Source organism: Papio anubis, chromosome 10 (genome assembly GCF_008728515.1).
Source record: "Papio anubis isolate 15944 chromosome 10, Panubis1.0, whole genome shotgun sequence".
Taxonomy (NCBI): domain Eukaryota; kingdom Metazoa; phylum Chordata; class Mammalia; order Primates; family Cercopithecidae; genus Papio; species Papio anubis.
Genome location: NC_044985.1, coordinates 66,715,195 through 66,729,720, shown reverse-complemented (window position 1 = coordinate 66,729,720; position 14,526 = coordinate 66,715,195). Strand labels below are relative to the sequence as shown.

Below are 14,526 nucleotides of genomic sequence, written 5' to 3'. Positions count from 1 at the left end.
AAAAATGAGATGGCAAAGAAGAGTGTTTCCAAGAAGTGGGGTTTAGGGTGGAGGCTGGAAAAAAATGGGAGCGATTCCTTTATGCATTACACAAACATTTATTTTTTGCCTTCCACATGCCAGGACCTATTGCCTCTCCTCCGGATGGGTGCTCCTCGCCGACAAAGTCTAGATTGTGGTTATCTCAAGAACTTGAGTTACGCTCACTTCCGACCTCCTCTCTCACAAACTGGCTCCAGGCGAGGAGACTGAGGATGGGCTGGGGAGGCTGGCAAAGGCGATCCCCGCCTCGCAGAGCACATCTGCTGTGTTCTGCGGGGAGCGCCTGTCAAGCAGTGGGAGGAAAAAGCGCTTGGAGCCACCGGCCCACTCTTAAGCGTAACTCGCCTGGAAAACACCCCACCTCCCAGCAGAGTTTCTGCCGGTTTCTTTAGGAGGGTGGTGCGGAAAAGCAACTTTTGGGAACTTGAAGGAGAGGGGTGTGGGGCGAAGTGAAAAGAGCGCAGAACGCGACCCCACTCCGTCCCCGCTTGGGACTCGCATCCCGGCATCAGGCGTAGTGGGCGGGGTCCCGGCCAGGGCCAGGGCCAGGGCCAGAGCGGCGGCGGCGAGGCCAGGCCGAGGGCCCGCAGGCCGCTGTTCCCCGTCCGGCCTCGCGGGGGCGCCGGCGCTGCCGATCAGGTGACCGAGCGCCCGTCCGGGGCTGCGGGAAGCGGCCTCGTTCTCAGCCGCCGGAGACGCCGCCGCCGCCGCCGCCGCCGCCACACCTAGTGGAGGAGCCGGGCAAGGCGGCTCGTTGGGGGCTGGGGCGGAGAGCGCCGCGGGTGGGGGCGGAAGGGCGGCGGGCGGAAGGCAGAAGGCTGCCGGGGCGCGGGCTGCTGCGGGAGAAGGGGCTCCGAGGCGTCCGCCGCGGCTCTCTCTGGTGCCGGCGCGGGATTGGGGCGCGAGGGCCATGGGCGCGCTCTCCTAAGGCGGAGGTCGCGGGCGGGAGGGGAGGAGGCCCGAGGGAGGCTGCTGCGGAGGCCGCGGGCCAGTGACTGGGCGCGAGGCGGCCGGCGGCGGCGGCGGCACCACCATGTCGCGCTCAGTGCTGCAGCCCAGTCAGCAGAAGCTGGCGGAGAAGCTCACCATCCTCAACGACCGGGGCGTCGGCATGCTCACCCGCCTCTACAACATCAAGAAGGTGCGCACGGGCCGGGGAGGCCGCGGCGGGGGCGGGCGGGCCCGGGAGGGATGAAGGGCAAGGGAGGCCATGGGGTGGGGGCGGGGGCCGGCGGGCGGCTCCGGGTGCAGAAATCTCGGCGTCGCTGCCCCAGGCCCGGCCTGGGGTCGCCTGGATGCGCCGCGGCCTAATGCGGAGTCCCGGGCGCCTCTCCCGGTGGTTCGCCGGCCGGCCGAAGGCAGAGAAGCCATTTCCCGGCTCCCAGCGGCGGGATCCGGCGCTGGGCCCGGCATGGGGTAGGGGAGCCGCTGGGAGCCGGGAACTGTCCCCTCCTCGGCACCCCCGCCCCCAGGACGGGGCCCATAGGAAAGGGAGGATGGTGGGTGGGCGAAATTGTAGGTGGATAGGAAAACTTGAGCGTTCCATATTCTGGCGGAGATGGCAGCAGTGAACAGGCATTACTCCCGACATCCCCATTTTTTGGTGTGGGAATGTGGGTAGGGAAGGGCTGATTGGATGAATCCGGTATCCCCTCCACTTTGCCACTTTATTTCAGATTGCTAAATAAAAAGCCATTGAGAGTGTGTTGACGATTTGGGATTATTTCATTTTGAAGGTGGAGAGGAGGGGGAAGTGAGGGTGGAACCAGTTTTCTGAAATGCTTCTAGGCTGTGAGTCACTAGAACTGGAATAACAACCTTCTACTCTTTCCCCTGTACTCCTCCTCATGTTAGATTTTCCAATACCATTTCTTAAAGTTCGGTGTCTGTACAAAATAAAAACCGTAGAAATGTTGCAATTACTGCTGGTTTATAGCATAGTCTGATAATTTGAGCAACTATAGCTAATAAGCCCATATAAAGGCTTTTACATGTCCTCAGTACAGTAAGGAGTGGAAGACCACTGGAAGTTTAGAAAAGTCCATGTAAAGATAGAACAGATGTTACATTCATTATCCTGGGACAAAACAACAAAATCTCTTTCCTCTTAAAGCAAGGTTGGTAAGTTTTAAACAATTTGATAAAGAGAAAAAGAGATATTTGGAAAGTTTAGATCCATTGAGTTTCCAATGTGTCTTTGATGTCATATCTTCATAACTATATTTGTTGGCTTTTTAATATGTCATGAATGTTACCTTTTAATCATAGCCATAGATTGTAGGTTGAGAGGGCTTCTGAAGAAAGGTTTTTCTTTGTTTTTTTTTTTTTTTTGGAAATTCATATCCAAGGATTTGAGTGTGAAATTGATTTATTTTTACAATTTGATGTAGACACTAATTCTAAAGAGTGTCCTGGTTTAATGATGATAAATTTTGGGTAAGGACAAAATCTGGTTGCTCACCTGATTGCAAGGATTGATTACTCTAAACCCAGTGCTATCTGGAGAGTAACTGCAACATGCTTATTCAGTTTGTTACTTTTTATGTGGCAGGAGCTCAGTGTCATGACAAAGAAGCCCCTCTGCATTTACAAAGGAGCCTAGGTTATACATTTATATAGGTTAGGAATAATTCAGTTTTAAATAGTATTACTTAGAGGTTGCATTGACCTGAACTGTTTGGGGAGATTATGCTGCTTAGAAAACTTGGAAATTGATTCCTATATGAATTTTGTGGAAAAAACGAGCAAGTCAAACATTATGAAAGTTGCTAGACCTGTGGTATTGTGGTTTAGAGGAAATGGTTATGATGGTTTCTAAAAGAGGAAGTGAGAGTAACATCAAAAGTGATTTGGGTATTTGAGCAAAATACCTTTTCTAAGCATTCATTAAACATTTTTATAGGATAAATGCAATCAAGCTTTAATATCCCACCTTCATAAATAAGATTAAATGAAATTCTAGGCATTTGAACTCTTGTAATTCCAGTTCATTGTCTTTTCTCAAAAGCACTGTTTTTTCACTTCCTGTTTTGAGAAGCTTGAGGCTCTTGTGAACTTGTGAAAGTTAAAATGAGTTGAATGTGATCATTATTATATCCATGTCAAATATTTTGATTTATTGAAACGTTATATTTTAGCACTTACCTTATATTTTTAGTTTCTTAAGAAATACATTGCCTACCTTGCTTGAGAATTTTCTCTGGGCAGGGACAGTGTAATTTTTGAAATACTAGAGTATTTAGGGCCTTATCTGATACTGGAGGCCTTCAGTTAGGCCAGGTTGAAATGAATGAATTATTTCCCTCCTCTCTCTTGAAACCTGTGTGCTCTAGTTTTAATAATAATAGCTTTGGGTTTGCTCCCTTTGTGTAATTTTGCATGTAAATGAATCAGATAAGATTTTGGATCTTTCAGCCTATAGAATTGTCTGTGAGTCTGGCATATCTTCCCAGCTGGCTAGGAATTGAAACATTTGTTCAAATATCTTGCCAAAGAAGTGAGTAAGATCTGTTCACCATGTGTTTATTAGGTTCATGCTGTCTACATTCTTACTGCATTATAAACCACATAATCTTTTCACTCTCAACCTCCTTTAGTCCAAAAAAAAAAGAAAAAAACCTTCCACCTCATAATACATGTTTGCCAATCAATTATCACATTTTCATTAATGCATGTGATTGTCTACCAGATCTTTTTACTCTATTTCAATTGGAAGTATACCGTGGAAATGTTTTAATGAACGTATACAGTGAAAAAGAGTTAAGTAAAATAACTTAACTATTTTCAATAATATGCTTTGATGCTTACTAGGGGAGTTGGAGCTTGATTACTGAAGAATGGTTTTTTAAAATTTCATCAGTCAAAAATTTTGAGAGCTTAATATTTACAATTTATGGGAATTTTAGGGAACTTGTAGTTTAATGGAGGATGTAAGAACACATAAAAGCGAATTTTAGGGAAAAGTCTTGAAGGTGATTGGTAGCTTTACATTTAAATTAACTTGTTGCTTAATTCCTTTTTTTTTTTTTTTTTTTAAATATATGGCTTCCCTTTTTCAGACCTAATAATGTCCCTCACTTATGTAGAGACTTGTAACATTTTTAAAGGTTCTAGCATGGCAGGTTGTGTAGTGGTGGGATTAAGAGCACTGGGCCAGAAGATGAGAGACTTGCATTCCAATCTTCTTTCTGTCACTGACAGTTCTCTAACTTTGGTTAGTAATTTGACTTTCTTGAGCTTCACTTTTCCTCATCTGTAACATGGGGAAAATTAATTGTAAAAGGAACACTAAAGTTTATTCCAGCTCTGTCTTTATGAGTTTATGGTGAAGTGGTAGAGTAGAAATTATGGTTCATTTTAAACAGTAACTGAACTCAGTTTAGTTTTCTGTAATATAGGGAGCATAATGTCTGCCCTACCTACTTCACAGAATTGCTTCTGAAGATAGAGGATGATAATATGTGAAAATAGTATTTAGGAATCTGAGCTTCTTTTTTGGGCAACATTTGTTTTTCTGAAATTATATAGCTGTTTAACAAAACTGCCAAATACCAAATACCCAAAGAAAACATTTTGCTCAGTTAAATTTTTGTGTGTATGGTTTACTCATTCTTTTTTTCCTTTTCCGTTCTTTTCCTCCACCATTACCAACATGAGATTGATCTCTGTATTAAAAACATCTCAGTTAATAACTTGTGTCTTTTCCTTCTGTTAAATTATTGCCTGGACTGTAAAGGACAGAAAAGGAGGAAGAAAAAAAAAAAACATACAACTCTTACAAACTTTTTAAAATGGAATATTGTGGTGGTTTAAATGCAGTTTTACTTCTTTAAAAACATTGGAGGAATATTTTTCTTTTTTTCCCCTATCCTTTTCTGATTTTGGATAAATTTATTTTCTAAGGAAAAATTTAACAGGAGTGGCATTGTAAAATTGAAGGTCTTTAGCTGGTATCTGCTTATTTAGTGGGGGAAGAAAAAATGTTTGTGAAGGGAGCAGTGCAGGGTAAAGGAGAGGAACTGGTTTTAGTCTTACCTTTCAGCATTGTATTTGTTTCTACTTACGGCATTATTTTCTCTTTTAGTCAATCAGATGCAGAAGCATGTTCCAAAGATGCTTAGGAAAAATAATTGTTTTTAATTTTTAAGTAGCAGTGATAAATAATCCATCTTTTGTTTCCTTTATGGAATTGTTAAGTAGCATTAAAATTTTTTAATGATTACCAGAGGAATATATGTTTATTGTCAAAAACTCAAACATAACATAAATGAGTGACTTCAAAAATTCACTGTCTGCCCATCTTTATAACTTTATAAGCTATTGAATTTTTAGTTTGTAAGTAGGGTTGTATATATGCCGGTTTCAAATGATTCTCCTATTTTAAGTAGAAGAACCTATACTGGAAAATACTTCGTTGTTGCATAGTTGATTGTTTTAGGTAGTAATGAAATTGCATCTGTAAAACTGTTTTGTAAGCCATCATATGAGCTATTCTTTCAGTTACTCTCAAATATTGAGGTTTTCCCTTTTATGAGGTTTTCCCTTTTATTTATTCATTTACACTTCATTTATTGAATGTGTTCCCTGGCATGGGGGAAATAGAGGTAAATTAAGATGAAGTCTCTACTGCCAAGAAATTAGTATCTTAGTGGGGAGAGAGATGTATAGATATTTAACTAAAATGCAGTGGGTAAGTAGGATTGTGGGAGTGTTGAGAAGGGAGTTAAAGATTACAATCTGAGAGAGATGGTAAAGAGGAGAGTGACATTTGTACTTGGTTTTGAAGTATGAATAGAAACTTCAGGCAGGCATTGACAGAGACTAACTAGTTACTATTTCTGATTGCAGAGTTTTTATTCAGTAGAATATACAGAGGGTCCCCAACTTGTGATGGTTTGACTTAACGATTTGTTGACTTCTTGTTGGCACAAAAGCTATGGCATGCAGTAGGAAGTGGTATGATACTTTCTTGTGATCTGATACTCTGCAGTGTACTGTATTACCAGATGATTTACTCAACTGTAGTCTAATGTAAGTGTTTAAGGTAGGCTAGGCTAAACTATGAGTAGGTAGGTTAGGTGTGTTAAATGCATTTTCTTCTCTTTTTTTGGAGACAAGGTCTAGTTCTGTCATACAAGCTGGAGTACAGTGGCAGGATCTCAGCTCACTGCAGCCTCTGCCTCCTGGATCAGGCAATCCTCCCACGTCAGCCTTCCAAATAGCTGGGACTATAGGCACATGCCACCATGCCTGGCTAATTTTTGTATTTTTTTTTGGTAGAGTTGGAGTTTCACCGTGTTGCCGAGGCTAGTCTCTATCTCCTGGGGTCAAGTGATCCACTCGCTTCAGCCTCCCAAAGTACTCTTTGGGAGTACTTTCCTGGCTGATTTATGATATTTTCAATTAAAGATAGGTTTATTGGAATGTAACCCTATTGTTAAGTTGAGGAGCATCTGTGTAAAGATAACAAAATACAGTCATACTGCATAATGATATTTCACGTAACACCTAAATGGTGGACTGCATATACACAGTAGTCCCATAATACTGTGTTCTTACTGTATTTTTCCTATGTTTAGATACATTTAGGTACAGAAATACATACATTATGTTACAATTGCCTACAGTATTCTCATTGTACAGGTTTGTAGCATGAAAACAGTAGGCTATATCCCATGTACCCTGGGTGTATAGTAGGCTATATACCATCTAGGTTTATGTACACTCTGATGTTCACACAATGACAGAATCTTCTGATGACATTAAGCAATGCATGACTGTGTAAGAGTATAAAATAGTAATGCTCTTCTTGCCGGCATATAACCTCTAAACTTCACTTATTTTCTAAACATTTTCCTTACTTGCAGAATATTCTGTGAGTTGAGAGAGCTAGATTCTAGATAATGCTCTGATCCTTTTTTTTTAGTTTGAACAAATTATTTAACCTTTCTGGGCTGTAGTTTACTTACAGAGTGAGGAGATCAGTGGTTCTTAGCCAGGGATACATAATAGAATCATCTTGGAAGGTTTTTACAAATTCCATACATCTAGATCCTGACCCAGACTTACTTGAACAGAAAAAAATCCCGGAAATAGTTCCGGTGTTAACTACTGAAAAAAGTGAAATGTAAGTTTTTAAATACCTGTAATTTCTTTTCCTGCTAATTATTAACTGTAGTGATTTAATTTAGTTGTCTGAGTTATAACTAAATTTCTGGAAGGCTGCACATTGGCTCTCTACTAGCAAAACCAGCTCCATGGTACTTATTTGCTCTCAGCTTCTGTTATGCTTCAAGCTGTATTTTTTGGCTTTCTAAGCCATGCTCGTCCTACTGATTCTAACTCTTGTAATCTTAAATAGCTGTTCCAGTTATCTGATGTTTTTGGAATGCACTTTTATTAACCTCATAGGTTAAGAGGAGAATGAAATGAGTTGATCCATAGGAAGTATTAGTACAGTGCCTTGTAACAAGGGTAAGAGCTGAATAAATGGTGGCTGTTGTTACTAGTTCTGTTTCTGGGGCTTGGAACATAGTGGACACTTAATAAATGTTCATTCCCCCCCACCCCCAGATTAAATTAAGCTCAAGACTACCTTTTAGGAAACATTCCTAACTATTCTATTTTACTGCCTGATATAGTTTGATCTCTACTTACTGCTAAGACAAAATAACTATTTGTATTTCAGAAGTATGTGTTCCACAGCAGTCCTTTAAATAACACTTTTTAACAGCAAAGGTATGACAATATATATACTTTAAAAAACTGCAGAAATACCTTTGCTTCATAAACTGAGATGATCCTGTATATTGGAAGCTAAAAACTGTTTAAAGGCAACAGTGACATATATATCTTCTTGTAAATGGAATGGTAATTAATAACTCATTTGAATCACTAAATTTTTTTCTTTTTTTTGAGTCACTAAAATTTTTAAAAAAGAATTTTGAAGTGTATACTGGGTTGAAGTTTTTCAAGTTCATGACTTTCTCAGAACTTGTGTCTAAAGGACAGTAACTGTGATTTCTGTATTTTTAGATCTTTATTATTGACTCCAATTAGGAGATAGTTATTGATAAATTACATTAATTTGAAAGCATTTCCAATAATTTCAGTATACTTTGTTATCAAGCCTCTTAATCCAAGTTATTAGCAGTAGATTGCTCTCTTTTCTTTTGACCTAGCTAAGATAGAGGAAAAGTGCTAACTTAAAGCAGATCGGTTGGCCAAAATATACATCATAACACAGGAGGAAAAAAATAATCGGAAAACTAACTACTGATGAATTTGAGTCTTATTTTGCTCTTGATAGGTTTTCCAGTACTTATGTACAATTTTCATACTGTAATATTTTCCTTATTAAAAAATTGGAACATAAAATAATGATAGGTATATATTACTTTTACATTCCATAATTTCAGGTAATGTCTACTCTTCCTCTAGGTATTTTAATTTCAATTTGTTGAAAGCTCAGGGAAGAATCTTTGTCCCTTTATTCCTTCAATTTTGCAAAATACGTGGTGTTTCTTAGTTATTAAGTCAAAGTTAAATTCCTCTTTCTAGTATAAATTGGCCACATTTTGTGTTTTCCTCATCATCCTTGACATTATTCAGATGGAGCTGTCTTCTGTGCCCTCACAAATAGCATTCTCACTCTGACCCCTGAGATATTGTTCATATTTTTTCAGTTAATTCGTTGTACTAGAAAATCATTTTTTTCTTCCATATTTTGGCATTTTTTCCAGAATTGTACTAGAAAATAATTGTTCTTCCATATTTTGGCAAAGAAATGTGTTTTATTCCTGAGTTAGAATAGGAATTAAAAAATAAAACTGAAGCTAGGCACAGTAATAGTGCATGCTTGTAATCCCAGGTACTTAGGAGGCTGAGGCAGAAGGATCTCTTGAGACCATGAGTTCAAGTCCAGCCTGGGCAATATAGCAAGATGCTGTCTCGGAAAAGTAAAACGGATTGAACTGATCAGATTTTTACTGTGATAGCAACTGCTTCCTGAGGTTAGCAGCTGAAGTTTTGAATAAGTGGAGCATGTTTTTAAACATTATTTTTGGGAGGGGACATATATTTTTAGATAAGCTTTTCTAGTGTTTTGGAATCAGGTACGAGTTTCTCTGTAGGTCCTGTCAGTAGTTGTGAAATCTTGATCAAGTTACTTAATTTTTGAGAAGCTCCTTTCCTTTCTGTTGAGTAATAGTTTAGATAATTTCTAAAGTACAAGTGTTTTGCACAGTGAATGTTCTTTTTACTTCTAACACCTTTATCTTGATTATTTTGTTGTTGTTTTTCCTTCTCTTTCTCTCTCTCTCTCTTTTTTTTTTTTCCCTCGAGTCAGGGTCTCACTCTTGCCCAGGCTGGAGTTTGCAGTGGTTGTGAAGAGGGCTCACTATAGACTCAACCTCCCTGGCTCAAGCAATCCTTCCATCTTAGTCTCCCCAGTCATTGGAACCACAGACATTTACCACCACGTTTGGCTAATTTTTAAATATTTTGTAGAGACAGGGTCTCAAACTTGTGGGCTCCAGCAGTTCTCCCACCTTGGCCTCCCCAAGTGCTGGGATTGCAGGTGTGAGCTACTGAGCAGTCTGTTTTTTTGTGTCTTGATTGTTGCTTAATCTCTTATGAATAGATAGAGGAATTTTAAAAATCTCTCTCTCTATTTTTTTGTCATCATGGTAAGTTCTTGGAAAAACAGTAACATTAACCACGTAAAGTTAAGCTGTGGTATGTAATCTTATGCTGTAACAGCTTGAGGAAAGGCCTCAGTACGGGGGTTTGTGGTAGAGTGGCAGAAAGATTTGTTTTAAAGTCATATTTTAAAATGGCATAGAGTCTAGGCTTGATGTTTCTAATCAAATGTTTGTTTTGTGGCCCAGATAATATATTGTATAGTTTTCTGAAACATCCTTGTCCTTTATTTTTACTAATAACGTCAGATTTATGTTTTAAAAGGAACTTAGAGATACTGAATTGACTACTGACCTGTAATTTTTTTTTTGTTTTTGAGATACAATTTCACTCTTGTTGCCCAGGCTGGAGTGCAGTGGCGCGATCTTGGCTCACTGCAACCTCTGCCTTCTGGGTTCAAGCGATTCTGCCCTCACCTCCCGAGTAGCTGGGATTGCAGGCGCCAGACCATGCCTGGCTTTTTTTTTTTTTTTTTTGTATTTTTAATAGACGGGGTTTCACCATGTTGGCTAGGCTGGTCTCGAACTCCTGACCTCGTGATCTGCCCGCCTTGGCCTCCCAAAGTGCTGGGATTACAGGCGTGAGCCACTGAGCCCAGCCTAGAGTTGTTTTTATGGAAAATCTTGTTTCCGTAATTGAGAACTCACTATGTATATACATGTATATAAAGAAGTTTTATTTAAAAAATTATTTAGAACTTATTTATTAACTACATGTGTGCCAGGTACCAAAATAAATAGTTTATGTGTATCTTATCTTTTAAATATCTTAACAGTGTACCCTATGCAGTAGGTAGTGATAATATCCTCAATTTATAGGTTAGTTAACTGAGGCTGAGAGGTTAGGCAACTTGCCTCAGGTCATATAGGCTATTATTCACTGGACCCAAGAGACAAGACTTTTAATTATTATGTTTAAGTGTATCCTTTAACATTACTATAATTTTATCTGCCACATTAAATAGTCCTAACTTTTAAAAGATTATAATTAGAATATTCATGGAGAATAAAGTTCCAATTCTGAGAACTGGAAATTTAACTATATAAATACTTAAATTTATTTTAGATCTTCTGAAATTTGAAATTATAGTATTTTATGTTTTATGAAAATATGCTTACTCAAGATAAAGTAAAACAGGGTACTTGGGGAAGTTTTCATTTTTCAATTCTGTACTTTATACATAGTTTTCTTTCTGTGTAGTGAAATACCTCTTTTAATCAATTCTCTGAAAAAGTTTTTTATGGTAGGGCTATAAAATTCAGGGATTCAGACATCATTTTACATTGTATTCACCTTTCCTTTTTTTCTATTTTTGGGAGTATGGGGGAATAGAAATGCTCAGATGTTTAATTGAATTGGTAATATGTTAAATCTTTTGATTAAGTCTTTGTGGTAAGCCTTTCTGAAATATATTAGTCTAAAATGTTTTGATAACTAAATATAATAGCGTATTTAGTTTTTAAAAATTTGGTAGTTCAAAAGGAGATGACTTTGAGTTAAGGATTAATTTTGTGTAATGTTGTAGATGTAATAGGGAGATACATGGTTTCAAGTATACCAATAGCAGGCTGTTTTCTGAAACTGCAAGTTGTGATTTTTTTGTCCTCAAAATGAAAGTTTTTTGAGTTTGGGTGGGGAATAAGATGAATTTTTATAAACTATAACTTCTGGTTAGTTGGAATTTTGCTATACTGTTTTAGTATAGTAGGAAACCTTAAAATTTTTTTAAAAAATTTTTTTTGTAGAGATAGGATCTTGCTGTGTTGCCCAGGCTTGTCTCTAGTTTCTGTCCTCAAGTGATCCTCCCACCTGAGCCTCCCAAAGTGCCAGGATTACAGTTGTGAGCCACCATGCCCAATCAGCCTTCTTACCTGAATTATTTGTTATGGTTCTTTGCCAGGATATATTTCATCTAGCTGATAACTTTTAGTCATGTCAGTTTATTTTTTTCATATACTCCTTTTTTGCCTAAGTATTCCCCATACAAGTGTCTCTCTTGTTATTAAGCAAATACATCAAGTAAGTGGATTTTAGAAAAAGATAAGATGGGGCCCAGTACTTCTGTATCTATTAACCTCTTATTTTTTATTGGCATTTTTTGGGTGCTCTTGGTATGCCAAATACTCTTATAAAGTCTGCAGATACACTTTCATGTAGTGAACATAAAAACTTTTTAGCATAGGTTGTAATTATTATGCGTTTAACAGATGAAGAAACTGAGGCACAGATAGGGAGAATCACTTGCTCATGGGTACAGAGCTGTTAAGTGATGGAGCCAAGATTTTGAACATGGACAGCCTGTCTTGAAACTCAGGTTCTTAACAATTAGGTTAAACTCTGTACAGTTACAACAAATGTAGACTTTAGACTGTGTTTAGGCTATATTTAGATGTTTAGGCTTGAATTGAATAAAGAAAACATTTGAGAGAGAGAATTGTGTTTAATAGTTGCATGAGAAAGTTAACACTAACTTGCTAGTTCTATATATATTATGATATAAAGACTGTTACTACTATGATTACTATTCATATTAGACTTGGATAATTATTATCATCATTATAGCTATTATTAAAAAGCAGCTAGCATTTTTAGAGCACTTATGTGCTTATCATTTTGCTAAATGCTTTACATGGATTCTTTATCTCCTAGTCCTTGTAATAACCCTGTGAGGTAAGTACTAATTTCCCCATTTTACAGGCGAAGAAACATAGATTAGGAGATATTTTGTAATATATTCTAGGTCCCATGGCTAGTAAGTCATGAAAATTGAAACTCAGCCAGTTTTATTCCAGAATATTTGTTTTTAACCTTTGAGGCATACTGCCTCCCAATTAAGTATGTTAGGTAATGTCTACTGAGCAGTGTGGAAAAGGTAAAAAGTAAATCAGTTCCAGGGAAAGCAGATTATATGGTCCTTTATTTATTTATTTTTTATTATTTTTTTAGTTTTAAGAGACAGAGCTTCACTCTGTGGCCCAGGCTGCGGTACAGTGGTGTGATTATAGCTCTGTAGCCTTGAACTCCTGAGCTCAAGTGATCTTCCTCCCTCAGCTTCCCAAGTAGCTAGGAGTATAGTTGTGCACCACCACGCCCTTATAATTTTTTTTTTTCTCTTAAAGCCCTGAGCTTACTTCTCTACAACCTCATTTAAAACATTTTTTTTGTAGAGACAGGGTCATGCTATGTTGCCCAGACTAGTCTCCAACTTCTGGCTTAAGCCCCTTAGCCCCTAGTGCTGTAATTATAGGTGTGAGCCACTGGACTCGGACAAAATAAAATTCAGTTCTTTTTGTTTTCAGTGTAAGAAGGAAGAGCTGCTCATTTATATATGTATATGTGTGTATACACACACACGCTTGTTTGGTTATCAACCAAAGAAGTTGTTTATATGTTTACATTCTTAAACAGTAAAATTTGTGATTGTGGGAAATGGATATGGTGATCTGTCATTTTCATTGTATGTGGTAGTCCCTAATAGAGGAATGGATAGCTAAATTTTTCCATAGTTAGAATATGAAAGATAATACTTATGAAAAAACTGTACATAATTTGGAATCACTTTAGGATTTTGCACTACCTCAAGCATGTTTATGATACTTGATTTTTATTATGCGATTGATGTAAGGCAATGCTAATCTATAGCTATTTGTGTTTGGGCAAACTTTTAGTTATATGGTTATTCTTAGCTATTATATAATATTTGGGGGGAAGAATATAAATTGGAAGATTTTAAGAATATTTTAAAGAAATGATAGTCTACTCAGGGAAAGTTGGATATATTTTAATATTTATGATGTTGAAATGGAATATACATAGTTGTAATGTCAATCTGGTTAAAGATTATGAAGTTCTACATTTCTTAAGATTTTGTTTTATTTCATTATATTTGAGAATTAAGAGCTTTCTTACTGCATTCCTATTTCCATTTGGAAAATGTAGGAATGTTAACATTGATTTTTATACTTTGGCGTGGTAGGAAGTTAGGTGATGTTTGAAAAATAGTTTCAATTTGAGCTGAAATACAAGTCATCCAATAACGATTTATTTTTATTCTCGGCTACCGTTTCTTTTTAAGGTATGTAAAATTTCACTGATGGTTTTGCTCCTGTTTTTATAGCTGCATGTAGTCTTTATTTTCCTTCTTTCTAGTATTATTTTAAGTTGGTTTAGAAAGAGCACCAAGAAACTGACCTGATTGTACACGTACACAGTAGTATTTATATGAATAGTATAAACTCTATAAATTTATTTTATACTAAAACTCGCTACTTAGAATACCTTTAAAATTGTAGCACCATATAATTCTAATCTTGTTCTGTTTTTCATAGTCTGCAGTGCATAAGTTTTCTTCTGAAACGTGTATCATAGTTTGACAATCATTGTTTACACGTAATTTTCTCTCTTTTTATTACAATGCTTCCCCAGCAAGGACAAGTTTGGAAGGTTTGCAAAGCTTTTCACCTTCCCTCTGCCCGCTTGCCCGCTTTCAGATCAGTTTCATGTTTCATAACTTCTCTTTCTGCAATCCACAACATAGCCATAGTAAACAATGGAAAAATATAAAATTGCAGTAGTATATTTCCTCACACATGGCAGACAGATACAACTTTTCAAAGGACACATCCTTTTTAAAACGCAATAAAAAGAAGTTAAATAGAAATATTATAATTTTAGTAATTCCCTAAGGAATAACATCTCACTAGGAAGCAGTTAATTAAATGTCACATAATGAAACAAGAACAGTATTCAAGATTATAGTCTGTATTGTAGTAGTTCAGGTAGAAA

General features: G+C 37.8%; 1 protein-coding gene across 4 annotated transcripts in view; it reads left to right on the top strand.

Annotated features, from left to right (window-relative positions):
• The first annotated feature begins 314 nt into the window (after positions 1 to 314).
• NCKAP1 (NCK associated protein 1) overlaps positions 315 to 14,526 on the top strand; it is a 112,273-nt gene continuing 98,061 nt past the window's right edge. Inside the window, exons 1-2 of one of the 4 annotated variants that reach the window (XM_021923772.2) lie at positions 315 to 1,183; positions 14,167 to 14,184. In XM_021923772.2, coding sequence (XP_021779464.1) covers positions 1,076 to 1,183; positions 14,167 to 14,184 — 126 coding nt within the window. In that variant the 5' untranslated portion in view covers positions 315 to 1,075. The remainder of the gene's footprint in view (positions 1,184 to 14,166; positions 14,185 to 14,526) is intronic. The other 3 variants (XM_021923773.2, XM_021923774.2, XM_021923775.2) reach the window with 3 other exon arrangements.